We start from the raw sequence: 25,382 nt of genomic DNA on the forward strand, positions 1-25,382 counted from the left end.
CAAATACGTCACATGGAACATTCTTGATATAAGCACTTTCAGCTAAATCTACAGCACATTTTACCCATACATTGTGACATTGCTGTCATTGCAGTGACTTTCTTCCTGATGGTAACTGTGTGTTCAAAACCCTGTTGTTTGTTCGTGTGTGTGTGTATCTGTGTGTGTGTGTGTGAGTATCGGGGTCTGTGTGTAAGTGCAAGTGTGGAAATCCATGGGAGAGCTTGATGAAATTTCTCCCCAAACCCAGGGTGCCATGCGGTCAGCACAGCGCTCGTGCACAAACACAGTCTAACCTCTCCATCTCCGGCCTAGTGGCCCAGCGTCCAACCCCGACACAGGATATAAGGAGAAAACACAGTTAGGGACACTATGACTACCTCATTTATACTGCCACGTAATCGTCCTAGAAAAGGGTTTAATTGTGATGTCATAGCCTATAAATCTTTAACACTTGTAGAAAATGCTATTTGCCTTTTATTCTTACCCATAACAACTTAAAGGTGAGAAAGGAACAAACAGCTAAAAGTACATATCCTTTAACTCTTGCCCTGCTTGGAATGGGTGGTGTTAATGAAATATTAATTAGAGTTTAGTTTCTTAATGAGTTACAGTTTAAGGTATGAACGGGTGTGGAGAAAACGTCTTATAAAGCTACAAGCTGGTTTAACTGGCCGTTGTTTCTGCGTGTCCACTCTCACCTTGCTCATCTTGCTCTTACTGTCTGCAGTCAGAAAGGACATGTTGTTGATTTCATTCATCACCACAAAGTTCTGCTCCTCTCTTTTGAAGTTCTGAGAAAACCACGACAAGAAAAAAAAAATCAATAAATAGAACAATTAAAAAGAAAACGTATTTCAGGAGAGAGAAAAGAAAGTCTGAAACTCACGTGGGATTTAGACCAGAAAATAAAGACCTCGCCGACCATCCTGAAAAGTTCCTCTGCATCTGGGTCTGGACAAGTCAGCCATCTTGCCCTAAAGTCAATGACGGCAACAGAATAAATCAAGGACTTGAATCACAATGTGCGGCATGCACTTCACACCTTTAAATGCAGACTTCAACATTGACAACATACAGAAATAATGCAAAAGCAATGATGCATTTTCGAAACGTATCTTCTCATCAGGAAGTCAAGCGAACCTGTTGTTGTCCACGTAGCGGATGAGCAACGGGTAGAGAGCGTAAAGGTCCCGACAGAGCACAGCAAACTCATCCTTGATGGTTCCATTTTCACTGTCAAGCTCGGTCTTGCCCTCCATGCGCAGCTGATCCTCCTCCGCCACCACTTTGCCCGTGCGCTTCTTTAGCTTTTCCATGGTGGGGATGAAGTGCGATTTCAGCATCTCAGGTTTCGCCCTGCTGACAATGGGCTGGGCGAACACTGCACAAGTGCATGGACACGAATCAATGTCAGAAATAATAAAAGCCAGTGCGGTGTGGAAAATGTGAAATTACAGGAGCATGCACTCCATTAGGTACAGTATGTATACGTAATGGTTTAAACGTCAAAACGTCTCACTGACCTGCCAATCTCTTCATCCAGGAAGCCTCATCTATACCCAGGTTGTTGACCACGATCTTCATGATGCTACCTAGCAGCTGGTTGAGCTGCTCAGAGGTGACAGAGGTGCAGAGCTGACCCTCCTGCTCGGGGAAATTCTCCAGGCCCCTCTCCCACCAGCGCGGCAGGTAGTTACACAGCATGGGCAGGGTGATCTCAATCACATGGGGCATTTCTGTGTAACGAGCCCCAGACTCAGCCAGGTCGTGGATCTCCTTCATCAGGACCTCCAGCATTGGGATGTCAGTGCAAAGCTCCTCTACTTGGCTGGGAAGACCCAAAACTGAAGAGGGTAGAGAATATTTGAATAATTTCATAAATGCAAAAGAAACTTTTTTATTTTCTCTAAATCTAAAATTAACTAATTAAGAGAGTAAAAAATGCAAATTGCTTGAACTCACTGGTTCTCTCTCTAGGAGTCTTGGTGGTGTAGACAGAAAATGAGTTGAATTCATTTAGTTCTGGCTCAAGGTAGGCCACCGGCATAGCGGCTGCTAAGTGAGCCAAGCACTCGCCAAGAGCTGGTCGCTGTCTGGACAGGGAGAAAACACCGGAAAAATCCTCATTAAGTGGTTTAGTCAGTTGTAAAAGCAAACATTTCTTATTATTTGATAGTATACGTTAACGAGTTTATTCTAAAGTCAATTAACTTGACCTGAAATTTAAATTCAAATTTGCATAGGAGACCGGTCCTGTTTTTTTATGTTGTCTTTTTTAAGGTTTAATTTATTAGAGAGACAGGACAGGGGATGAAGTTGGAAGTCAGGCCGAGAGAGAGAGAGAGAGAGAGAGAGAGAGAGAGAGAGAGAGAGAGAGAGAGAGAGAGAGAGAGAGAGAGTGGGGAGTCACGAGCGGGAAAAGAACCCGGGCCAACAGCCTCTGTACATGGAGCTTGCGTACTAACCTCTTGGCCAAGGGCACCTCAAAACTGTGTTTGTTCTTTGTATTCAAAAATCAACCGAAGAAGCTACTCACTGCTCTGCGTGTGGAGTCTTCACCGTGCCCAGAGAATAGATACTGCACATTAAACGATAGCAGGATATTTGCAAGTCGTCCACTGAGGATGTAAAGAAGAGCATCATGAGCTTGGAGTCCTTTATGTCCAAGAGTTGAGACATGGTGAAGTGTTGATTTTAACAGAGACTCACATATGACATCATCTCCAAACTGGTGCTGGGCGATGTGGTCAAACAGTGACGTGAGGACTGGCATCAGGGCAACGGTGGTGTAGTTAATGTTCTGAGACACGCCCTTCACCTACATTAACACCAGTACAGATCAGTTCACAAGAAAATGAATACGAAGTCAAAGAAGTGCAGCACGGAGTTGTCTCTGACCTGGTTTCGACTGGACACTTTGCCCAGCTTCAAATTCTCCACCATCTTTTCAATGTCATCCGCAGCACTCTCAAAGAACTGACGCAGGACAGCCTTGACAATTTCAGGGCCGGATTTCATAACAGTCCTTTAATAGGAAGACACAAAGACAGAGATACAGAGAGTGGTAAATGATGTCAGATGGTTTGACATGTTTTCTGTCTGTCTGGGGGATGAGAGTTGACGTGTGAGTTACCTGGCATCCAGCGATCGTGACAGGATGTGCAGGCAGTTCACCACCGCACTGGCATCGGTTCCTGAAAGAAAAACAAAAGAAACGCGTGTTGACAAAGTTCACAATGTGAAACAAATCCAACTTTTCAAAGTGCTAAATGTACAAAGGACACATGTTTTCAGAATCGAGGAGTTACTCTTACAGCCTTTTAATTTAAACAGAAAACAGGGCAAACAAAAACATTTATGGTAGAGCTTGTTTCAAAAACATGGACCAAACTCAAAACGACATTAAAAGCATTCGTTGTATTTATCACATTATTTAGATTTCTAAAAATGATGCTAATGGAACCAGATACTCTTCCTTCAGTGCAACACCAACAAAGACTGGAGAACATTTCAACAGGTTACAATATGTAACTACGTTTTAAAAGCCAAATGGACAACTTTAAAAATGCCTGGGATCAGATGTTAAAGCAAAGCTTCTAGAAAAACACCGTTTTATGCATCTGGTCCCAGACTGAAGAACACCAAAGCCAAGCAGAAGCTACGCTATAAAGAGAGAAGCATTAGATGAGGAAATCCAGTAAGGAGGAAGGAGGCAATGGGAGCGTTGAAACTGTGACACCATGTTAATGAGATTAGTATGTTAATGGCAAGTTATGAAGGAAGTGTGAAATATCTTAAGGAGTTAAATAATAAGACAGGAAAACAGTTACAAATGGACGGGGATGGTGACGGGGCGTAAATCCACCATGCAGATTCCTTACCAAAAAGGGAAACTCTGTGCCTCACCAAAGCAGCCAACTTACAGAAGATACTGAGGCAGGAGGAGAAAAGAGGGACCGGAGGGAGAGGACGGAAAGGGCAAACAGGGCAGGAGAGATGTTTGAAGTGACACAGAAAGCAAAAGGAAGGTCAAGGAAAAAAGGATATAGCACAATAGAAGACAGATGAAGAGACATGGACCAGGGAGAGGACAGATACTGTCACCCCCCCCCAAAAGTACTGCGCTAAAGGAAAGGTACATAATAAAGAGCTCAAGGTGGAAAATTCAGACACCTAACCAGCCATTTGAACTCAGTTCTAAGCTTTTATTGGACGTACCTGGCAATCATCTCCTTCTCCTTATTGGAAGAATGGCCTCCACTACCCAAGACTTTAGCAGGAGTGGAGAGGAAGTAGAGGCAGTGGTTCTTGAAGTACTGGTTTACCAGGGGCAAAAGGATCTGCAACAATGACAGAGGAAGCATCAATAACGGATCCATCTTCAAACCAACCATTTCGGGAAGAGCTCTATTTCTTGAAGCTTTTTCCAAAGGGCTCAAAATGTTTTTCATCTTGTTTCTCCTTGTGACCTCTGGCTTCCTGTAGAGGTCGACAAAGAACAGCTTACCTTGGCAAAGAATTTGATCTCTTGCTCGTGTGGGGACTTTTCCACTCTGCCACTGCTAACCACAGCCTCTGTGAAACAAAGGGGAGTCACATGTAAGTCAGTTATCAGTCAAACGTTGCACGCATGATGACATGTTACAAAGAGCTATGAGCAGCACCAAGATGAGCAATGAACTCCTGGGCGATGTCCATCCATTTCAGAAGCTTCTGAAGGAAGCCGTAGGCGAAACGCTTCTCAATGGAGGAAATGTCCTGCTCCATGTCCTTCAGGCCTCTGAAAATGGAGAGAGAGAGGTGTGGAAGTGAAGTCTAAAGGAATATTGAACAGAGTTATCAGAAAAAAAAATACTTACCGGAAAAATTAAAATGGTAAAAAAAAAAAAGTTTGGCTGACCTGGTCACAGCATATCCATTGAGCTGGAGGAACTTGAGCAGGTCCTGGGCCTTCTCTCTGTCCCTGGCCTTCTCTTTAGCCGTCAGGGTGTCATAAGGCACAAGCAAAGGATGGGTGCCACCACCTACCAGAGGGGGAAGAAGGTAATTTTTTTTACAATCTACTACAAAACCCACAACCACCAGTAAAACACTGCTCTTTGTCTTTTAAGTGTTCAAGAACACCCCTCTTACCTTTGGACTGGAGCTCCAGCTTCTTCTTCCTGCCCCAGGTGTTGTGATAGTTCTCAGCCAGCTGCTCAGCCATAGACTGCATGTATGGGCAAGACAATTAAATCACAAGGCCTCTGACAGACGGCCTAACACTGCTGTGAAAGACGATGCAGTGATACACACCTGCAGCTCTCTGGATATGGCCATTCCTGCGATGTCTATTGGCTGGGGGTTGTATCCGTGACTGGGATCATATGTGGCCTGAAGACAGAAGACAATCACATGGGTGGTTTTCTATCACAGGTTGAGTGGATCTCCAGAGGAATTCAAGAGGTTCCCAGGGAAAAATAAAGTGTATTCATTTCCCCATTGTGTTGAAAATCAATTGGTCAACAAAGGTGGGAAGATTTTCTCTCCCAGCGTTTTTAATCACAACATTTTTACAGTCAATAATTACAAAAGTAAGGTTCCATAGAAACAGATGAGCTGCATGTTTTTTTTATCTCTCTTGTACCTGAGCGGTTTGGGAGATCTTGCGGGTAGTGGCCTTCTTCTCAACTTCTCCCTCCCCATCCCTGGCTTTCTCCAAGGTCCACTCCCAGGCCAGCATGGCCTTGATGGATTCTTTGATTGGCCAGCGGTAGATTTCCTTGTCCTGATAAACAGAGGAAAGGTCATTTTATCACTCGTCAGCACAAAGTGGTTTTTACAGCATTCGCTTCGTGAGAAGATAAATCCGGACAAGTCACCTGTGTTCAGATTATTTACCTTTTCAGAGAAGGTTTTATACGGCCTGAGCATCGGGTGAGTCTTAGCGTTCTCATCCAACACCTCTCCATAGGTCCAATTGTTCTGAATCTGAAAATGAGTTCAACCACTGACATTAGTACAACACACTCACACTTCTAAATAACCAACCGGTTTTTAAATACAGTGATTCACATTGTTGGTAGCTGACCTTTTCAAAGGCCCATTTGTCATGGGTGTGCTCTGCAAACTTGTTAATGAAGGCGTCCAGCCTCTCAGGGATGATGGTGCTGTTAAATAAAACATATATAAATATATATACATGTAATTATTACAGGTCATGGATGCAATTCACCTAAAACCTGAAAATAACTCGAAAAGTTATAACATCATGTTCTTTCATTGTTTAGGTTAAATCTCATCTCACCTTTCATTCTACATTAAAATAAAGATACTGATGTTCGTTCTTGACACAACTTGAAGTTTAGACTATTAATGAATGACATGATTGTGCATCACTTTGATGTTATGTAACGTGTTGTTTCTTTCTGTCGGGCTCGGTTACACTTTGAGTTATGTACTGATGTATTTTCCAGCTCACTTTGTGGTCTCCACTGGTTTAGGATCAAAGTTGCCTTCAGCGTCCACAGACGCTTTCTTCTCAGTGTGAGAGGAGTAAGTGGCGTCCACATAGTCCGGAGGAATGGCTCCTGCTATAGCACAGAGGCAAGGCATGGCGATCTTGAAGAGCTCAGCATCAAATTTCTAATGTTTGGATAACACACAGAATGAAGGTTAATCATTACATGAGCTTGACCGTTTGTGATTGTACAGTATAAACTCTGACACTACATGTGTCGTTTCTCACCTTGTGCGCCAAAGATTCAAAGATTCCCCAAAAGAGTTTACGAGAAAGATGAAGCTCCTCCTCTGAGGTCACACCGAAATTAGCCCAACCATTAGGCAAGCAGTAGTATTTCCAACAGCGCTCGTAGTGATTCGTCAACAACTGGAAGGATTCAATTACAGAGAAATGCAAAGGTGGACATTTTAAATATAACTTTTGCCATGTACAAGAATCAATTTGATGTAATTTATACATTTGTAATGATAATACGTCAACCGCACGTCAATCTGCATTTCATCTGTTTGCACTTCTAACACAGATCGGGTCGAATTTGTGTTTCATTTATTCCATCTAATGTATTTTATGCAGAATTGTTTTTCATTCATTTCGAATGATGTGAAACAAAGACTTGTTTGAAAAATGAAAGTCTACAAACCTTGAGAGGCATCTTTGCATATTCATTAAGGATGGGCACATCGAACACAAGGCGTCTGAGCAGATGCTGCAGCATGGAGGGCTGAAGATACCTGACAATGACAGCAACCTTTCAGGAGGGGGTGCAATACTTGATCTTTAACACTGAGCAGAATGATGCAAACATGCGTTTCCATTTTCTCAGCTTAATTATTTTGCCGTTCTACTAATGATTAAGATATCCACTAATAACTCTGTGATAACAGAATTAGTACTGACTTGCAAAGCGACATGAGGCACTCCTCAATCACGTCCCTCTGAGCTTTGGTAAGGGCTCGGCCACGGGACAAACGATAGATGGTGTGGAGCATGGAGTCGATCATGATGGCTCGGTGGTCAGACCCAGCAAACAACGGGGCACACTTGGTGAGCAGAGGCAACACAGCTGAACAGAGGTAGCGGTTCAGTGCCAAGGCCATTTCAGTTGTACTGAATGCAACCTAAATAAGAGAGGATGAAAAGCGGTGTCATTAAACTCAGGTCAGGTAGCAACACACAGTACATATTTACAAAGTTAACGCTGTCTTTTATCTGTGTCTTTCTCGACTCACTGTGTCTAGAGAAGCTGATGCTCTCATGTCAGGAAGGAATCCGACCTCCAGGACATGAAGCAGGAAGTCCTGGTTGTCAATTCCATACACTCTATCAAGGAACAGCACCATGGAGGCCTTGTGGTCTGGCACAAAACTGGCAGACATCTTTGGCTCGATAATCTGACTATCTGCAGTTTGGAGAGAAGAAATCGTATAAGAAGACACTGATGTATTATTACCAAATATGATTCTGACTTAGTATCTTACCTTTGCCAAAAGCAGGAATCTGCACAGGCAAGCTGATGACTCCCACCAGGTCCTCTATGGGCACCAGAGACCTCAGGATGGCCCTGATCCTCAAAGCCTCACCCTTGCCTGCTTGGATCAGCTGTAGATAAGAATATTCCAGACATGCGGCGTGAGATGAAGCATTATTCCCTCCCCACATACTGAGCTGAAGTGGTGGAAAAGACTTGTACTCACATGCATCTCAGGGGCACAGCGACCCAGCAAATCAATGAGGGCTGAGTAGAACGACATGATGGCATTTCCCAGATGTACGCGGTTTTCCTCGTGCTGTTCCTCGCCACCAAACCTGCCAATCAAAAACCAAGAGCAGCTTAGAAATATTCAAGATGATACACTTTAATATTCATCAATTCATTTGAATAGATTACGAGATTCAAATGTGGACCTAGATCACATTTTCAAAAAATATACAAAATATATGGTATTGAGGCTACGGTGTCATCACTCACATGAAGCGCCTGTCTTTCTTGACAGTGGGTCCGTCTCTTGCCGGGTCCTCTGAGATCTTGATGGCCTCCTCCATGGCAGCCAGCAGACCATTACCCCCCTCTCCTCTCAGGGCGGGGCCAAAGCACTCGGGCCGACGGATGAGCAGTCGCACGACAACATTGGCATTCTCTTCCACGCTCTCTCCTGTGAGGAGGAAGAAAAACTATTGTTTAATCACAGTCGCTCACATCTTAGAACTACAAATATGGTGACAGCACGAGGGCGCGGACCGTTAACAAAGACAGCAAAACGGAGGAAGTCCAGGTATCTCTCTCCTCCACACGGGTTCCAGCCAATGTCAGGGTAGCCTTTAGAGAGGAGCATTGGACACATCTGCAGTCCACAGCCAGCCAAGTATGTCACCACCTGCATCGACACGCGTGGCACAGACACCAAGAAAGATTCAAAGCTAACATGTCCACAGTACGCCTTTAAATGCTTTCAGTTCTGTTTATTTTCTTAAATTCTCAAACCATTTCAAGGTCCTGCTCTTGCAGCGCCAAGGCCAGCTCGTTGTTGTCAATGCAGGAAGCTGCAGCCACATCCAGAGGAGTGGAGCCACGCATGCCTGCAAGTGCAAAATGAAGGGAGTGAGTTTGTTCATGGTATTTCATACAGACTGAAATAAATGCAAAAATGAAGAGGTTCAAACTAGATTTTGTCAGGATGCAGAAGGCCTCGTGGTTATGTCGTGCCCCATTTACGGAGGCTATAGTCCTCCAAGTGGGCTGCCCGGGTTCAAGACCGGTCTGTGGCCCTCATTCTCCACTCCCTCTAACCTGTTTCCTACTTCATCCTCTGTCTCCAAAAACAAACGCAAAAGACCTCCAAAAGCTTTGAAAACTTGTGTCTGTATTTTTTATAACATTACATTTCCTGCCTTCAAATTTGTGTTCAAATTTTCTTTTGCAAGGGAAACCTTCGACAGCATTTTACAGCAAACAAGATCTCTGATGATGAGAACAGTTATATCCATTTCAGTTTGGAAACCGTCAAAATGAATGAAGACCTATTCACTTTTTTAATTAAAAAGTTCCTCGACGGACAGCAGAAAAATAAACCTCAAAAAGGTGGCTTATACTGACCCAAGCCGATGCCACTGTTCTGCAGCAGGTAGCTCAGATGGTCAAACATGGAGCGCTGATTCTGTCGGCTGATACGACAGAAGTAACACAGGAAGCGACAGCAGTTGGTCACCATTTGGGGGAATCGAATTTCCTGAAGAGAAAAGACACAAAATATGGACGCTGACACACTCAATCAAAAGATTCAGGCTGAGGCCGTCTGAGAGATAAAACGACGCTCGTCACAATTACCTTTGAGTCTCCTCCACCGCCTAACACGTTGACCATCACCTCCATGACAGTCTCGTGCATACCAAGAGCTCGCATCAGATTAGGATGTTGGTAGAACACCTTGTTGTTCATGATGTTCCTAAAACCATTTTAAAAAAGCACAACATGGCGTCAGCTTTCTGACGCTAGCTAAGGTCACATGTCACAACTACAGATGCCTGTAAGTCCGTTTCATCACTGACCCGATGCTCTGGATCATAAGTCTCTCCTCCTCTGGGCCCATCTGAACAATAAGCAGTGAACGTATCTGTCCTAAACACTCTAGCAGGTCCATGGTGTCCTGGACAGATATGGCGTTGATGGCATAGGCTTTGGGCAGCGCTCGGATCAGCTCTCCGAGGCCGTCATACTGCCGGTGGAGCAGGCTGAACATCAGACGCACAAGCTCAGGGTTCTGAATGAACGACTCCTGGGCCCAGTGTATCATGGTGTGGGAGATCAGCTCCTGAAGGGTGCCTTGGTGGAGTGGACACATTATTTTTCATTTGTCAGGATTTAGGTATTTTTTGACTGAAGTTTTAAATGAATCCCTTACTTGGTTTTGGTTCCTCCTCGACCTCTGGCTTCTCCTCCTCCTCCTTCTTGCGAAAGTTCTTCACCTTATCGACCAGACTGAGGAGTCTGCCCCTCAGTGAGGTGTCCACCTCTTCCTCCTCGGCCTCCTCCTCAATATGAATACCTATTTATAAGTCAAAATTCATCATTAAGAGCCCGGCGGATCCAACACGAGAGTCTCTGACGCCAGTAAAGTCAAAAAGAATCAGGATGCTTAAATAACGTCTCACCACAGTGAAGCAGGAGGTCAACGTGGAACTCTGCCAGAGTGTCTCGCACCTCCTCAGGCACGGGACAATCCTCATCCTCTGGACAATGCTTAAAGTTTGTCAGCAACAGAACCTTAGAGGTAAACACATTTCATTTCCATCAGCATGTTTTAGTTCGTCTTGTATTGCATGATTCTCTCATCATTCACGTGACGTATGACAGTGCTTTTAACGTTTAAATAGATGCCAAAAACTAACCAACATATGTTAATTGTAAAGACTGAAAAGTAAAAAACATCAATCAGTGCCTGGTCTTGTGGTGGTGAACGGAACTCGCGGGTCCGTCGTGCAGTCTCAGCGGCCGACATGGTGAAGGCTCTCATCAGCAGGTTGTAACGAACACGTTGGTTGTCCTGGACATTGTGGACAAACTGGTCGGAGTAGGCGACGATAGCTTCCACTCTGTGACGTAGCTCACAGTCGCAGAAGTACTGCAAGAGCGTGCACATCTGTAAGAGGTAATAAAGTCAGGGACAAGATGGTGGACAATTGAAAACATGTGATGTGCTGTGGATGGATAGCAGACGGTGTTTGAATATCAAAATGACCTGCAGCTTGACGGATTCTGGAAGCTTCATCTGGAGTAGACCCTCTTCAGGACCCTCCTCTTCTTCTTTTGCTTCTGCTTCCACTGCCTCTTCCTCCTTCTCCTCCTCTGCCTTCTCTCCGTCCACTTTTCCTCCTTTGGCCTCTCCCTCCTCCTCCTCCCCTTCTTTCCCCTCCTCCTCAGCTTTAGCTTCTTCCTCCTCATGCTCTGCCTTTTCTTTTAGCTCCTCATCTTCCTCATCACCAACCCCTTCATCCTCAAGCTCCGTTTCTGCGTCCTCGTCTTTGTCCTCCTCCTCCTCCTCTGCTTTTGCGCGCTCTCCTGCGGCAGCTTCCCCCTCTTCGGCTTTCTCCTCCTCCTCCTCTTTTCCACTGAAAACATTTGGATCGATCATCTTCAGGATGTGCTTGGTGTCCTCATCGTTGAAGATGCCCATTATGAGCAGTGTACTTATAAGCTTCAGGATTGGGACAAAGTGGAACTCCACACTGCCTCCAACTGGATCCCGCATAGCCTGACTACCATCCAACACAGCTTCAGTCAACATGCTGATCGCCCTGGTCTTCAGCTCCTGAGGAGGGAAGGTTCACATCAGCAAAAAGGCATCTTAAACGTCTTATCATGCTCCAAAGCAATTCTTGTCTCTTACCTGCAGGGGGAAAATAGGACTGATGGTGTACAGGTCAGGGTCGGTGCCGACAAAGTTGATGGATGAGAAATGTAGCTTGGGGCGTAAGCAGGTAGTGAGGCCGACACCGGGGAGAGAATGAGCCTTCTTGGCGTCAGGATAGAGGTGGATGCTCAGAGTCTCTTCAGACATGGGGACAATAAACTCTCTGTTGGTGCCGAGGCGTGCCCGTTTTGCAGACTCAAGGTGAATACTGATGAGCAGGTCGTAGTATCCGCTGCGGAGAGGTCCAGGCAGGTAGGTGTTCTCGGTGGCGTAGAAAAGCTGGGATTCATCCACGTGGCTGCACAGGGCATGGGCCACACGGTTATTCCCGAGTGCACAGACAGCACAGTAGAGCATGAGGGTGTGGTAGTGGAACTTCATCAGGTCCTGACGCTCTGATAACTCCAGGATGTCAATGCATCTGAAACAAACACAACAGCAGTTTGTAGATCGGACTCACTGCAGGAACATGTAAGCGATGTGCAGACTGCATCCTGGTGTCTCTGACCTGTTCTCCTCAGGGATGTGTAGAGCCATCATGATGAGAGGCTCAGTACACTCCACCATCCAGCCCAGCCTCTCGCTCACTTTGCCCACCTCTGGGTTCAGGAAGTGGTTGGGCATACGACTCCAGATAACTGGGGTGAGCATCTGGACATCCAGCCTGGGAGGACACTGGGGGACGGGGTTGTTACGCTCGCTGCGGAACATGGCTGCTGAGATCGGCATTATGTTCTGAGAGCGAAAAAAGGCAAAAAGGGGAAGGAGGAATATAAAATTATAGAAATAAAGTACAAAAATACTCAAACAAGAGAAAGCAAAGGCTGTAAAGCATGAACATTAGACAATATACAACACACATGCCTGAGATGCTTTATGAACTCTTTTCTTTCTATCCATACATATTTTTATTCTCGTTTGCCCAAACAGGCTCTTATATTTCTCTTTCCCTGGTTCTGTATTACTTCATTTCTTATTTCTTCTGCCCATGGATGAAGTTTTCTGCCAACAAGACAGCCTACTCCCTTCTGCATACCCTATTCAAGGGAGCAGCCAAAGTTAGTAAGACCCACGTCACGATGTAATAACAGGAGAATCAGCAGAAGTTAAAAATAAATCAGAGAAAGGAAGTTGAAGAAGCTTAAATATGTTCACCTCTACACTGTCATGTGTGAGTAAAAGTCGAGCCTGACCTTGAGTTTGCCCAGCTCCAGCTGCACCAGGTTCTGATTGGTGGGCTGAACGAAGACGGCAGGAAACAGCTTGGTGTTGGGCTCCACCTGAAATAAAACACCTCTTGGTTTATAACTCATGCAGACTCATTTGAAGTGACGTGCAAAAAACAAAGATGCTAATACGCACACAACACGCAGTGAGTCTGCTTTACCTGGTAAAAGGTGTTTATCTCCTTCCCGTTTGCTGTGAAGGTCATGAGACCTGTCGCAAGGTCGACCAAACAGCCAACCACCATGTCCTCCTGGCTGAAGCGGGTCTGCTGCGTGCTGACCAGGTCCCCTCCCCACACCATGTAGCAGTTACTGTGCTTCATACTGTAAAACAGCAGCACACACATCCCAGATGCGACTTTTAGCCGAGTTTTAAAAAACAACGCGCACACAGTTTCAGTGTTTCAAAAGGCTGTTATTGTTAAGCATGATTAAAATGGGGGAAAAACAAACCTGTCATGTATGTTGCCTTTGTCATCTCCCACGGTAACAGTGACGCTGCGCACTTTGGACAGGTCAAAGGACGGATCATACTGGTGGTAGTCAGGAGTGACCCAGCCAATCCACACACCAGAAGGCTCCTGTCCAGCAAATATCCTCACCGAATAGAAATACTATCAAAAAAAAAAAAGTATGACAAAAGAAGATGTGAGGGAGAAATCCACACGCAGTGACCATTAGACTGTGGAGACAAACCCACATATGCACAGTGCATTACTAATGAGCAGGCTCTGCAGATGATCTGCACAAGCTGAAGTGATATTTTGATATCTGCTGTCTATGTAGCATTCGCAAGTAGCATGTAGCATTAGCAAGGTTGTTTAGCTCACAGTGGTGGTATTCTGGATGATCTCTGGGTCGTCTCTGTCATCAGGGACCACATCCTCCACCAAGCGAGGCACAGTTGGAGGGGCGGGAGGAGGGGCCAGAGGTGTCATGGCGACCTTCTTGGCCTTAGAGAAGAATCTAATGTCCAGAGAAGAGAAGTTACAGTTTAGTCTAAATACACCAACTCTGAGGCTTCGCCATACATCTCTGATATTGAGGTAAGTATCAAGGAAGATTACTTGAATTGCACGCCGGGGACAAATAAAGTTTTTTGAATTGAATTGAATAACTGCAAACAAATGATGTAATATAACCGACATTAACCGTCATTAAGAACTTCAAGAGGCTCCTCTGAGTTTCATTAGTGGGCTGCTCTTTTGTTGCACATTCTTTATTTTACTCTTCACGGAAGGATAATAATCTGCACTTTTTATACTCAACCCTTACCCTTTTTTCTTTCCCTTTTCCGACATCGTGTCCTTCTCATTTTCCAAAGACAACTCCTTGAGTACAGACGGCTCCTTCTTATCCTCCTCCTGCTCCTTGCGGCTGGCAGACTTTTTCAGAACTTCAAACTCGGAGTCTGGCTCCACCACGATCACTTCCTCCTCCGGTATGGTGAGGGCGCGGGTGAGAGGGGTGGTGCCCGCTGGGAACTTGAAGGTCTCGTGGAACTGGACTGGCATGCTGAGTCTCAGGAACATCATGTCGGTATTTGCGTTCTGCGAGCCAAATGTCTTATGGGTGAGCTTTAGACATGGGGCGCTGTCCACCGTCCCATCAACTCGGGAAACCTGGGAGACGACAAGTTTCCCCATAAATAAATGATCTCGCTAAAAAGTTCTAATTTGAGCAACTTCAAAAAAGGATCTCTCACTATTTACCTCAATATGATTGTGATTAGTGGGTGCAGGCACAAACTGGGGTAGACTTTTACTGAACCACATGGTAATGTCTCGCTTCATATTGATGGCAAAAGGTTCAAATCCTTCCTGTAAGCCACAGATGGCGAAATAACGAAGGCTGCTGACATTCTGACCCAGATTAATCCTTCCGACCTGTGACAGGCCCAGCGCGCACACAGGGATGAAACCTGCAGGGAAAAAACAGACAAGTGTGTGTAAGTTAAAGGCTCTGTATAAAAGTTGTTTTATTCATATTTTGGATTCTAACGACGAAGGGACCTTTTCTGCAAAGCGTCACGGCAAGCAAATCCTTTTCATTCATGCAGCGAACACTCGCCGTGAAATGACCATCAACTCCTACCTTCCCCGATTTCAATGTCTTTAAAAGCCATCTCCGAGCCCGAGTCACTGATCAGCATCTCTCCATTGAGTGTGAACATGATGTTCATCTCCGTCAGGTCAATCATACAACCGACCACATCACCCGACTGCCACTGGCGACCGAAGGGGTCATTGCCCACGTGCCATCTTTGAGCCTGAGAAGGATAACGTCAACAATAATAAATAATAAATGTACATTCAACAAATAAAAAAACACATATAAGTCATGTCATTGTCACAGTCATCTTTTCCTCCAGTGTCCTCCATTTTCTTTTATTCTGATTCTTTTTCTAATGAATCGACAAATCGTTTTTTATTCAGCTGTTATCTGTAAGTTTGGGGGAGAAATTCACACACAGCACCTTTAAGACATTTATAGGCGACGTCTTCTCACAGTCTGACCTTAAACACTTAAACAATTCAAGCAAGGTGAGCGTAAAGATGCTGACTGACCTTATTGCCGTTAAAGACGTAGGCCAGTTCATCCGCTCCCAGCTCATTGTCAGAGCGGACGCTCGGACGAGCCCAGCCCACTCTCATCTCCCCTGTGGTCACTGCCTCGAACTCAAAGTACCACTTCCCTTGAGTGACAGCGTACGACCTCTCTGCCCTGAAGATCCGTACTTTGTCCCCGCGGGTGTTCTCAAGGCCGTGGCCAGCTGGAGGGAAAAGAGAGAAAAGGAATATATACAGGAGGACATTCAGTCGACACATGTTCAGATGAGGTCAGCTGACTCACAGCTCTCCTGATCCGGAGGCTCAATGTTGTAGCCGTAACCAATGAGGGTGCGGACAGCGTTGTTAACACTGTCTCGGTTGGTTTTCTTGGTTTTCTCGTCCAGCAGGTTGTACGGTACCAGACGAGGGTTTCTCTTATTTAAGATGTCCTGAGAGGGACAGCAGAAGACACTTTTAAAATTGTAGTTATACAAAATGTGACCAGTCCTATTTTTTTTTTTAATCCTTCAAACAGTAAATAAAGTATGGATGTAGTTTGGAGAAATGTGGAAACGTTTACCTGCACAATACTGTAGGTCCATCCTTGTCGTACACGGTCCCGTGCCCAAACATTGTGCCCATTTTCTGCCAGTTTTTCCACCAGCTGATTCTGGTTTGGTGTTAGTTTGACATGGTTGAGGTCCAGGGGGGCAGGCTTGTATCCATTAGTCATCACATAACTAAAATAGATAAACAAGTTGATAATCATGTTAATATTAAACATGAGGTAGAAAGTTAGTTTATATAGCCAGAGTGATCTCGGCGGAATTACGTCTTGGGCAGCTTGATCTTCTTGAGATTCTCCTCTGCTTTCTCATCACCCATACCAACATGGCAACCCAGGGCCAAGAGAGTCCTGTGGGAAAACAAGAACACAGACGTGAACAGGTGCTCCAGTGACAAATATTATTTAAACAACTCCTCCGGTAGAAACTCACTTTAGAGTCTCCCCGGACATCTGCAGGTTGTAGTTCCTCTCCGGTTCAGGGAGACTCTGGAAGTCCACCAGACAGGGATGGAGTTTCTTGTTGTCATCCCTGAACTGTGGAGAGAAATCATGTCACAAACTAGCCAGAAAAATCTACTGTTAATTTATTTAAGTGTATTAAACCTTCATGATATCCCTCCATTTTTTACCAGATATTTCTAAATGTGTGTCTTTCTTCTAATACTGTTGATTGTCACTAAAGATAGTTTATACTTATGGAGATTATAAAACACCCTTTTTTATAAATAGACAGGTAACATGTAAAAATATGGCAAGTTGGAATTTTACTTCAAAATACCTGCTCTTAAAAATATGATTTTATAATTTGACAAAAATCCAAGACATCCAATTTGGAAAAGTTTCTAATAAATAGTCCCACCTTGTTTCTTCTATCATGCAGTGCAGACTTCATACTCACAGACCCATAGGTCCAGCCCTGCTCAATACGGGTGATAGCCCAGAGCTCGTGAATATTTTCTGCCAGCTTTTCACGGATACGCTCCAAGTGGGGCGGCAACACGATCTGTGCGGCGGAGGACAATCAGCGAAACGTGAAAAGAAACCAGACACTTCAACAACATGATCAAAGTCCGTTTGTTTACCTGGACCGTGTCGACGGGACACGGCGTGAATGAGGTGTGGGTGAGCGACAGGGTCGGACCCAGCAGGTTGCGCACTCCGTGATAGTCGTGCTTGTACTCCTTGATGGGTTCAATACGCATCCTATCTCTGGGCAGCAGAGCCTCATAGCATGGGGCGTAGCCAGGCGGGGCCATGAACTTAAAGTCTCCATGACGACCACCAAGGAGGAAGCGAGCCCTGAGGTGACAGAAAAGGAGTCAGACCTTGCTTTTATCTACTCGACAGAGCTTTTCACACACGACTTGAGTCCTTTATGTGAGCAGTGCCTTGATCTCTATAAGACCCATAAACAAGGAAACATTGATTTAGTTTTTGTGCCAGTTTCTGAGCGTGTGTTTCCCTGCCTGCACTCCGTCACTTCACAAATAAATACAACTAATTAAAACAGATACAATGAAAGTCTGTTGAAAGCTTAATGACTTGTTTGAAATGATCTGCCAGTTTCCAATTATTATTTTTTTAATTACTTCACCACTTTGCATATTATATCTTCATTAGCAGGTTTCATATTGATTTTAAAATCGCACTATTGTATAAGAGGACATATCCTAAGAAATTAAAATCTGCCTGTATCACCTTCACAACTATTTCAATAAATAATTCAAAATGCAAATAAATACAACAACAAACAGAAAAGGGGACAAAAAAACTTTAGTCTAATTTTATTCTCACTTGACTCCAGCTGAGAAGCTGATGACAGGGAAGAAGAGGCCATCCACGTTGAAGTTTTCAAACATGCCCTGAACCGGGTGGCCGTTTATACGGAAGGAAATACTCGGCACGCTCAGATCCAGGCAGCAGCTGACGACATCATCTGCAGCAAGACTGTGTGCGTCGGGCGAAGCCACCTGGCGGGGCACGGTACCTGAACGGCGAAGCAGACGTCAGGGAAGTCACGAAAGAGGATGCACAGCGTTATGCAAATCGGCACGGCAACAGAGTAAATCACCAGTCATACCTGACCACAGGTGCAGTCCATCAAAGCCGTAAGAGTAGAGGTCATCTCCCACGCCGTTGCCTCCCCAGCCCTCCCCTCCTCCTGGGTAGGGGCTGTAACCCTCGGTCATAGCCCAACCCACACGCAGATGGGTAGCCTGTGCTGTCACAAAGGGTTCCACGTAGTCGACCATCATCTCAAAGTACCACTTCTTATACTGCGTAGACCCCTCACATGTACCCAGGAAGATGTTGGGTCTTACACTGAGTGAAAAGAGAAAACAAAAATCGACTTTAACGGACAAAATGGATTTCACTTTAATGACTTCAAAAATGGGCATTTTTTTGCTTTCTGTATAATTAAACATGAACGTAACAGAAGTTCAAGTACCTGGTCACATAGTTTACGATGTTAGTCTGCAGCAACAGGTCGCGACCTGGAAGCAGGTTTTCAGTGATGAGATTCTGGTTGGACCTCACAGCAACACCATTACACACACAAAGAGAGCGCAAGACGTCCAGGACCTAAAAGACAGACGCTAATATCACCCGTTTGTTTCAGTGTGTCAGAGTAGAGCAGAACATACACAACAAGCAGCAGTGGGTAAACCTGACAGGTTGATTTTATCCGTTCACAGTCAGCTTACATGTTTCTCACAGTGAGAAAAAGACAAACCTTGTGGTTCCTTCCATGCTTGTCGAGGAGCGAGATGATGGACTTAATGTGGTTCTCCTGAATGATGTTCAGAACCTCAGGGCTTTCAATGAGCACGCAGTACAGCACCTCAAGAATACCTGAATTGATAAAAAGGAAAATGTGATCAATTTCTTTCTTTTTCACAAAGCCGTTAAATAAGGATTCAAAATTATTTTTAAAAAAGTGGATTATATAAAATAAACTAGTCTCTCTGAAACCATGTTCTGATGTTTCGGCAACAAATGAATTCACATCTGATACCTGAAGAGGCCTCGAGTCGATCCAGCTTGCTGACCAGCCAGTCCAGGTTGTCACAAAACAACGCACAGTTCGAGCGGTTTCCTCTGATTAAAGAAGCTGTTTGGTGGAGAAAGAGAGAGCGTGACTTTAAATGCACGCGGCATTTAAGCTGTAGGTGTGATCAGTTACACGGATTACTTTACCCAGCAGCTCATAAAGCAGGTTGACGATTTCCTTCCAGGACTCAGCAGCTTCTTCCCCGGCAAATTCAGAAAAGTGGGCAGCAGTGTTGTAGACGTTGAGGCGGTCGATGCACTCCAGCACGATGGTGATCATTCCCTTTAAAAGAGGACTCAGTCATGTGTATGACACAGATTATTCTAATCGACCTAAACCCTTCATCAGTTGTGTTTTTGTGACGGTCCAAAGAGTTTGCTCGGACAATAAGGGTCCTAAAAAAATACAACACCGATGTAAAAACATAAAATGAATCATCTAATGAGAACATGAAAAGTATCATCTGACATCTCAACTACAAAAGATTGATATTTCAGAGTTAAATATTTCCAATTTAGTCAAATTAACAGTTACAGATTTTTTTCTTCCGCAGAGCAAAGTTGTTATTTTTGTAGATAAAGAGACAGATAAAGGTGTCGATAAGCACGTCGTTGTGCTGGCAGCTTGCAGATTACCTCCTCTTGGAAGAGGTTCTGCCTGTTGCGGAGCGAGCGCAGTTTGGTCTGCTTCTCCTCGTGCTCCAGCTCTTCCTCGGGAGGACGGAAGTAGAAGATGAGATCCTGAAGAGAGAGGATGACGCCCTCCAGAGGAAGTGGCACCGCCCCCGGGGACTTGTTCTTCCCACTCAGAGAGTCCAAACCCCTGATCACAAGCGAACCAGCAACACTGTTATCCCCTTTTCAGAGTTCGCATGTTTACAAAGCAAATAAAATAAACGAGTTTTCCAAACGTATGAAACCTACTTGATGAACTGCCTGAAAAGGCCCGTAGTGCTGTAAATCATCCGAGCAGCCTGAGACTCTTCCGTTTGGGAGCGGGACACGGTTAGAGCATCATCCATATGACCCTCTTGGTGCAGAATGACCTGGTGATTTAACACATCTGTTACTGGTGGCTGTTTCCTTTGCATTACTGATATGTCTCATACAGGTCAAAGATATTCCCCTGTGAGTATTAGACATTCCCCTTATGGTAAGCTTTTCCAAATCATACATTTTCCTTCATGACACAGATTCATACCTTTCTCTTCATCATTCCCAAACGAGCAGCTTTGGCATCCAGGGCAGCGTATGTGAGCCACAGGCCGGTGGACACATGTTGCACGAAGCACATAGACTCTCCATACTTTATCTCGGGAATGCCCATTCCTTCAACATCCCGCTTCTGAGCCACATCCACCTTTTCCTGCTCAGGTGAACCCAGACCGACAAAGAAGAAGGTCAATGAGAGAATAAAAAATAAAAAAAATCACAGCAGACACATCAATGTGGACACTGACCTTCGACACACGGAAGCAGAAAGCAGATAGTTTGGTGTTTGCCCTCTCCGGGTCGACAACCAGCAGACCTTTCTCCTCATCCAGACACAGGTACCGGCCTGTGGTGATGTGGCGAATGCGGAAAGATTGCCCCCACTTCATGTGGCTACCACTCCAGCTGCAGGAAGAGAGTCAAACAACAACGTGTTTTTATAGCTGTTTCAGTAGTTTTTAGTTTTTCATGATGATGAAGTGAAACCAGGTCAACACACAGCGAGGACATGTGGATATGTAGAGCTCTAGAAATATGAACTGTTGCAATTATTAGATAGAAAGAAAATGTTCACTCACAAAATCAGTCAGTGTACTGTTGTGTTAAGTCATGTTACCCAGAAAGATTATCACCTGATTCTGAGCGGCTCCAACCTCCACAGGGATCGAGCTTGACTGCACACAGAGCCGCCTTCATAGTGAGCCATCCTGTATCAGAGTCCGAGCACACACACACACACACACACACACACAGAGTTTAATAGTGTCAGATTTAGAGGCTGTTTTACAGGTAGAAATCTCTGTGCTGTGTTTTCTTCTCACCTTCGCTTTTCTTCGCCTTCCTCGGGTGTGGCGATGGCCAGACACTCGTCCATGTGACCGTGGAAGAGCCTGAGAACGTGACCTCCTGTCAGAAACCCTGAGAGGAAGAGACACGCGGACATGTTTTACTCTGTGAGAAAATCTCTCTTGAGGATTTAAATGTACATCTTTTACTTCTTCTGGTTTAAAAGCTGCCATTTTGAAATACCAAACTCAATGTCACAGTTTTGTATTTTGTGTCAAATGTCTGAATATCTGTACCCTCAGCCAGCTCGCATCCAGACATAATGGGGTTCATGTTCCACAGTGTTTGCATAAAGGAGGCATCGACCATCAGATCGCCACTGGCGTACGATAAGTGCTGAGGACGGAGGACGAGAAGAAGAGGTTCAGAGTCCAGCATAATTAAAATCCTTCATTGTGTAACAGAAGTCGGAGGGGCTATGAGGGGTCTCACCAGGTATCTCTCAGAGGACACGCTGACAAGGATGAGGTCGTCACCCACCCTGACCTTCTCACCTTCAGACCTTTGTTTAGAGGCTGGATGGATGGTCCACCAACATGCCTCACCTGCAATAAGAAAAAAGAACTATCTACATTTCTCTTTGGGAGATTTACTCAAACATACAGTCCTGACAAAATGACAGATACCACTGCAGCAGAAGATGTACTGTTTATGTAGTTCTGACTCGATAAAGGAAAACTCCAAAAATGTGTAAGATCCACAAAAACAATGAAATAATGCAACTAAAAGCATTACTTTTAGTGATCATGTTCTGAACATACAGGGATATACTGTACAATGGTGTTGTACCTAACACTGTATACAATAAATGTAATTAGATTTTACCAATGGAGTCCTCTTGTAAGCCCACATCAAAGGCCAGCTTGTCCGTTAGAGAGCGGGACGTCGTCAGACAGCTCAGGTACTGGGCAGAAATGTACAACAATATAAATCTGTTTGCAAACTACAGCTATCAAAACTCTGTTCTTCAAGTGACCTTTGGATAGTCTTACCATGCCAGAGTGGTAGTGTCTCAGAAGGATGGCATGACCGTACAGTAAGGTACGATGGCCTCCACCTTGAGACGACTGAAGGGGGGGGAGAAAATATTAATCAGACCAGCCAAAGAAGACTGACTGTACAGTTCAAATAAACCTGGAACAATTCATCTGACAAAGGATGGAGGAGAGCACATTGTTAATAGTCCAAGCGGTTACTCTATTCAGAGATAAAGATTCACACGTGACTGGAAATGGGACGGAGGAGACTAATGTGCTCGGTGAAAGTAGAAATGCCTGAGAAGAAAACTTTAAAGAGTCAGTTTGTTTCCAAAAGTAATTAGGGAATATTAATGAATACCAAAGCAAACACTCAGATGATCTTTATGCTAGCACAAGAAAATAAAAATACATCAAAAAGTAATAAAAATACTGATGAAATTGGAAGATACCAGGCTATAGAGCCTGGTTGTTGTAGAAAGCATGAACGTGATGAGACTGATGACGTTTCACCGAATGCAAAACAAAGTGAAAACTCTGAATTAATTCACCACAGATTAAAGTGTCAAACTTAGAATTAAACCCTCCTACCTTTTCTCAACATCCAGCAAGGATGCAATAAGAAAACACAATTACTAGAACAGTTACAGATTTAAAAAAAAAAAAAAGAAAAGAAAAGAAAAAAGAAAGCTATAAAAACCATTCAGTTGGGTCAACTCTAAGTAATACCAACACTTCCTGTAGGGTTCTGCACCCACAACCCACTAGGATAAATCAGGGTCTGCTTTGATAAGAGGGAGCGTTACATCATCAGCCCTGGTCCACATTAGCAACAGGGATGGTCGGAGCAGGTGTTGATGTGATATCCTTATTGTATTTCTGTGTGGTCTTGTATTGCTTATTTTGTGAGGACCTTCAGTGTGTCCATTTAATAAAAGCGTACGAGTGTTTCAGCAGTGAGGTCATTATGGCTCTTCAGGTTAAGACCTGGTTTTATATTTCAGGTTAGATTGAGGTTTACATTTAGCATTAGCATGTGGTTGGACAGGGCCTTTGTCAATAAGGGTCCTCATTAGAGCAGACATGGTGTATGTGTGTGTGTGCGTGTGTGTGTTTGTGTGTGTGTGTTTGTGAGTTAAGAGACAGATAGGCTTGTCGGGGGCTCTGAGGGTGTTTGGTTTCCCCCTCTACCCCAATAGATGTGGGTTGGACCCTTAACTGTGCTGCATGCCATGCTATTCTCATCCGCTTGCTCATCATTAGAAACGGCTGGCTCATCCATGTCATCCAACTCCTGTGTGGCCAGAAACTACCCAAACGAGACTTAAATACAGAGCCGCCTTCATCTTTCAGCGGCACAGTTTGCAAGAATGAAATATTTCTGTCCATATTATGAGCTAAATAAGTCTATGCTGTTGTCCTGGCTGACAGGTGATATCCATGTCTTCAAAGTACGCTACCTGAGATGAGGCCTGCATAAAAATACATTTGATATTGCTGCAGTATTAAACATAATATGTTGCTAAATGTCGACAGAAATGTGCAAAACTCTCAAGACAACCATCAAACATTGTGCTGGAGGAACAATTAACATCAAGAAAGGTATGGTAGTATTCATGGCGTGACAAAAGAATAAATGTGCAGGTACAGATGTGCATGAAATGAAAAGGAGGGATGCAAGTAACTATACATGTCTTTAAAGATCAATCTAAGACAATAAAGTACCCAAGAATTACTGATAGGTCTAAAGAGTGATAGTCTCCTTTACGTGAGGCTAAAATAGATGTGAATAGAAATTAGAGAAGTGTGAATGATGCAGCACAGTTTCATCCACAAGGAATTCAGCAACGAGGACGGTTGCCAGGTTGGTTGGGACACACGTTACAGACAATCACACACGTCAACAGACATACCCATTTGTCCAAATCGACTGCCTGCTTGGCAGAGAGCAAGAAGGGAAGGGAGGGAATGGAACGTCAGATAACGAGGAATATAATAATTAAAAAGCAAAGAATAAGTCGATCTTTTGTTCCCCCAAATAGTCTGAAGGATGTTGGTGTAGAGTCAGCTTTATGATGAGCTTTAAAGCCAGACAGGATTTATGTTTAAAGACGTAATCAGTGTGTGTCATTTCTAAAGAAGAATAAAGCCCGGCTACAAAAAAACTAGAACCGCATGAAAGCAAATACGATGTAAATAATCAAAAATAGAATATTCAAATAATTCATAGAAAATGATAAATTGGGTCTGGAATTTGTAAAGTAAGTATTAGAAAGTTAAACTTTAAAATAAAATATTGTGAAAATGTGAGAAGGACAGGAGCATGAGAGAGTAGTCTTCAAGAAAAAAAAAAGTTTTTATGGGCAGATCAGCTGGGGTCACTTCCTTTCACCAAAGATTTGACATTCATGAGCAGTCCTCTCCTGTGCACCTTTGTGATCCCTCACAACTCTGCAAAAGAATGTGTTCCTCAATGCGCTTTTCACAAGTCTTCAATTCATGACTCATTTCTTTATTTCACTGTTCAAATCTTACGTCCATCATCTCCACCGTGTTGGCCAACATCTCCTGCAGAGCGCGGACCGACAGAGACTGCTCCAGGATGAAGCTGCATATCGCCAGGTCCGGGGGCACATTCTGCAGACGCGTGAAGAGCACAGCGGTAGAACAAAGGAAGGTTAGTCGAGGTCAGCATTAAAGACAAACAGGGAGGGAGGAAGCATTCAGCATCTCACCTGAGCATTGGATGTGGTTTCAAGGAAGCAGAGACGATTCCCAAAGCCCTCGCAGGACAGACAAAGCTTGATCTGCTCCTTCAGGACGGTGGCAGTACACTGCAGTACGATCTGGTCATCCTGCAGCAAAAACACAAACACAACTTTAAACACAACTTCATTTCATTTCATCGGATTTTTTCTGCTCGTTATCCCTTTTTTCTGCATCTTTTTTTTAAAGTTTTTTGTGTTATGCTTTAATAACGACCTAAACGTTTTTTGACCTAACCAAGCTTGATCAGATATTGGCCACAGACATCATT

At 44.3% G+C, this 25,382-nt stretch overlaps 1 protein-coding gene across 8 annotated transcripts in view; it reads right to left on the reverse strand.

The window, feature by feature from the left end:
- Positions 1-25,382, reverse strand: part of ryr1b (ryanodine receptor 1b (skeletal)) — a 59,061-nt gene that overhangs the window by 21,584 nt on the left and 12,095 nt on the right. For 4 of the 8 annotated variants that reach the window (XM_079353282.1, XM_079353285.1, XM_079353287.1 and 1 more), the window contains exons 2-72: positions 25,081-25,200; positions 24,881-24,982; positions 22,361-22,435; positions 22,194-22,272; positions 21,801-21,913; positions 21,605-21,704; positions 21,344-21,440; positions 21,155-21,229; positions 20,771-20,927; positions 20,512-20,676; positions 20,235-20,356; positions 19,947-20,133; positions 19,458-19,593; positions 19,276-19,371; positions 18,994-19,112; positions 18,709-18,842; positions 18,340-18,581; positions 18,054-18,246; positions 17,342-17,558; positions 17,158-17,262; positions 16,690-16,793; positions 16,524-16,607; positions 16,272-16,431; positions 15,993-16,140; positions 15,707-15,912; positions 15,234-15,408; positions 14,852-15,060; positions 14,415-14,761; positions 13,970-14,105; positions 13,593-13,753; positions 13,301-13,463; positions 13,107-13,193; positions 12,422-12,648; positions 11,890-12,334; positions 11,242-11,811; positions 10,942-11,142; positions 10,655-10,766; positions 10,405-10,548; positions 10,052-10,325; positions 9,831-9,948; positions 9,600-9,732; positions 8,988-9,082; positions 8,745-8,880; positions 8,475-8,658; positions 8,200-8,311; positions 7,984-8,104; positions 7,735-7,904; positions 7,403-7,623; positions 7,146-7,236; positions 6,731-6,871; positions 6,464-6,627; positions 6,074-6,152; positions 5,884-5,973; positions 5,630-5,770; positions 5,299-5,376; positions 5,137-5,212; positions 4,904-5,027; positions 4,668-4,783; positions 4,511-4,578; positions 4,222-4,343; positions 3,885-3,934; positions 3,137-3,197; positions 2,902-3,028; positions 2,713-2,821; positions 2,540-2,621; positions 1,966-2,096; positions 1,527-1,847; positions 1,144-1,384; positions 890-977; positions 702-794; positions 297-311 (exon numbers count right to left, since the gene is read on the reverse strand). In XM_079353282.1, coding sequence (XP_079209408.1) covers positions 297-311; positions 702-794; positions 890-977; positions 1,144-1,384; positions 1,527-1,847; positions 1,966-2,096; positions 2,540-2,621; positions 2,713-2,821; positions 2,902-3,028; positions 3,137-3,197; positions 3,885-3,934; positions 4,222-4,343; positions 4,511-4,578; positions 4,668-4,783; positions 4,904-5,027; positions 5,137-5,212; positions 5,299-5,376; positions 5,630-5,770; positions 5,884-5,973; positions 6,074-6,152; positions 6,464-6,627; positions 6,731-6,871; positions 7,146-7,236; positions 7,403-7,623; positions 7,735-7,904; positions 7,984-8,104; positions 8,200-8,311; positions 8,475-8,658; positions 8,745-8,880; positions 8,988-9,082; positions 9,600-9,732; positions 9,831-9,948; positions 10,052-10,325; positions 10,405-10,548; positions 10,655-10,766; positions 10,942-11,142; positions 11,242-11,811; positions 11,890-12,334; positions 12,422-12,648; positions 13,107-13,193; positions 13,301-13,463; positions 13,593-13,753; positions 13,970-14,105; positions 14,415-14,761; positions 14,852-15,060; positions 15,234-15,408; positions 15,707-15,912; positions 15,993-16,140; positions 16,272-16,431; positions 16,524-16,607; positions 16,690-16,793; positions 17,158-17,262; positions 17,342-17,558; positions 18,054-18,246; positions 18,340-18,581; positions 18,709-18,842; positions 18,994-19,112; positions 19,276-19,371; positions 19,458-19,593; positions 19,947-20,133; positions 20,235-20,356; positions 20,512-20,676; positions 20,771-20,927; positions 21,155-21,229; positions 21,344-21,440; positions 21,605-21,704; positions 21,801-21,913; positions 22,194-22,272; positions 22,361-22,435; positions 24,881-24,982; positions 25,081-25,200 — 10,485 coding nt within the window. The remainder of the gene's footprint in view (positions 1-296; positions 312-701; positions 795-889; positions 978-1,143; positions 1,385-1,526; positions 1,848-1,965; positions 2,097-2,539; positions 2,622-2,712; positions 2,822-2,901; positions 3,029-3,136; positions 3,198-3,884; positions 3,935-4,221; positions 4,344-4,510; positions 4,579-4,667; positions 4,784-4,903; positions 5,028-5,136; positions 5,213-5,298; positions 5,377-5,629; positions 5,771-5,883; positions 5,974-6,073; positions 6,153-6,463; positions 6,628-6,730; positions 6,872-7,145; positions 7,237-7,402; positions 7,624-7,734; positions 7,905-7,983; positions 8,105-8,199; positions 8,312-8,474; positions 8,659-8,744; positions 8,881-8,987; positions 9,083-9,599; positions 9,733-9,830; positions 9,949-10,051; positions 10,326-10,404; positions 10,549-10,654; positions 10,767-10,941; positions 11,143-11,241; positions 11,812-11,889; positions 12,335-12,421; positions 12,649-13,106; positions 13,194-13,300; positions 13,464-13,592; positions 13,754-13,969; positions 14,106-14,414; positions 14,762-14,851; positions 15,061-15,233; positions 15,409-15,706; positions 15,913-15,992; positions 16,141-16,271; positions 16,432-16,523; positions 16,608-16,689; positions 16,794-17,157; positions 17,263-17,341; positions 17,559-18,053; positions 18,247-18,339; positions 18,582-18,708; positions 18,843-18,993; positions 19,113-19,275; positions 19,372-19,457; positions 19,594-19,946; positions 20,134-20,234; positions 20,357-20,511; positions 20,677-20,770; positions 20,928-21,154; positions 21,230-21,343; positions 21,441-21,604; positions 21,705-21,800; positions 21,914-22,193; positions 22,273-22,360; positions 22,436-24,880; positions 24,983-25,080; positions 25,201-25,382) is intronic. The other 4 variants (XM_079353283.1, XM_079353284.1, XM_079353289.1 and 1 more) reach the window with 1 other exon arrangement.

The sequence above is a fragment of the Symphodus melops genome (genome assembly GCF_947650265.1).
Source record: "Symphodus melops genome assembly, chromosome: 10".
Classification (NCBI taxonomy): Eukaryota; Metazoa; Chordata; class Actinopteri; order Labriformes; family Labridae; genus Symphodus; species Symphodus melops.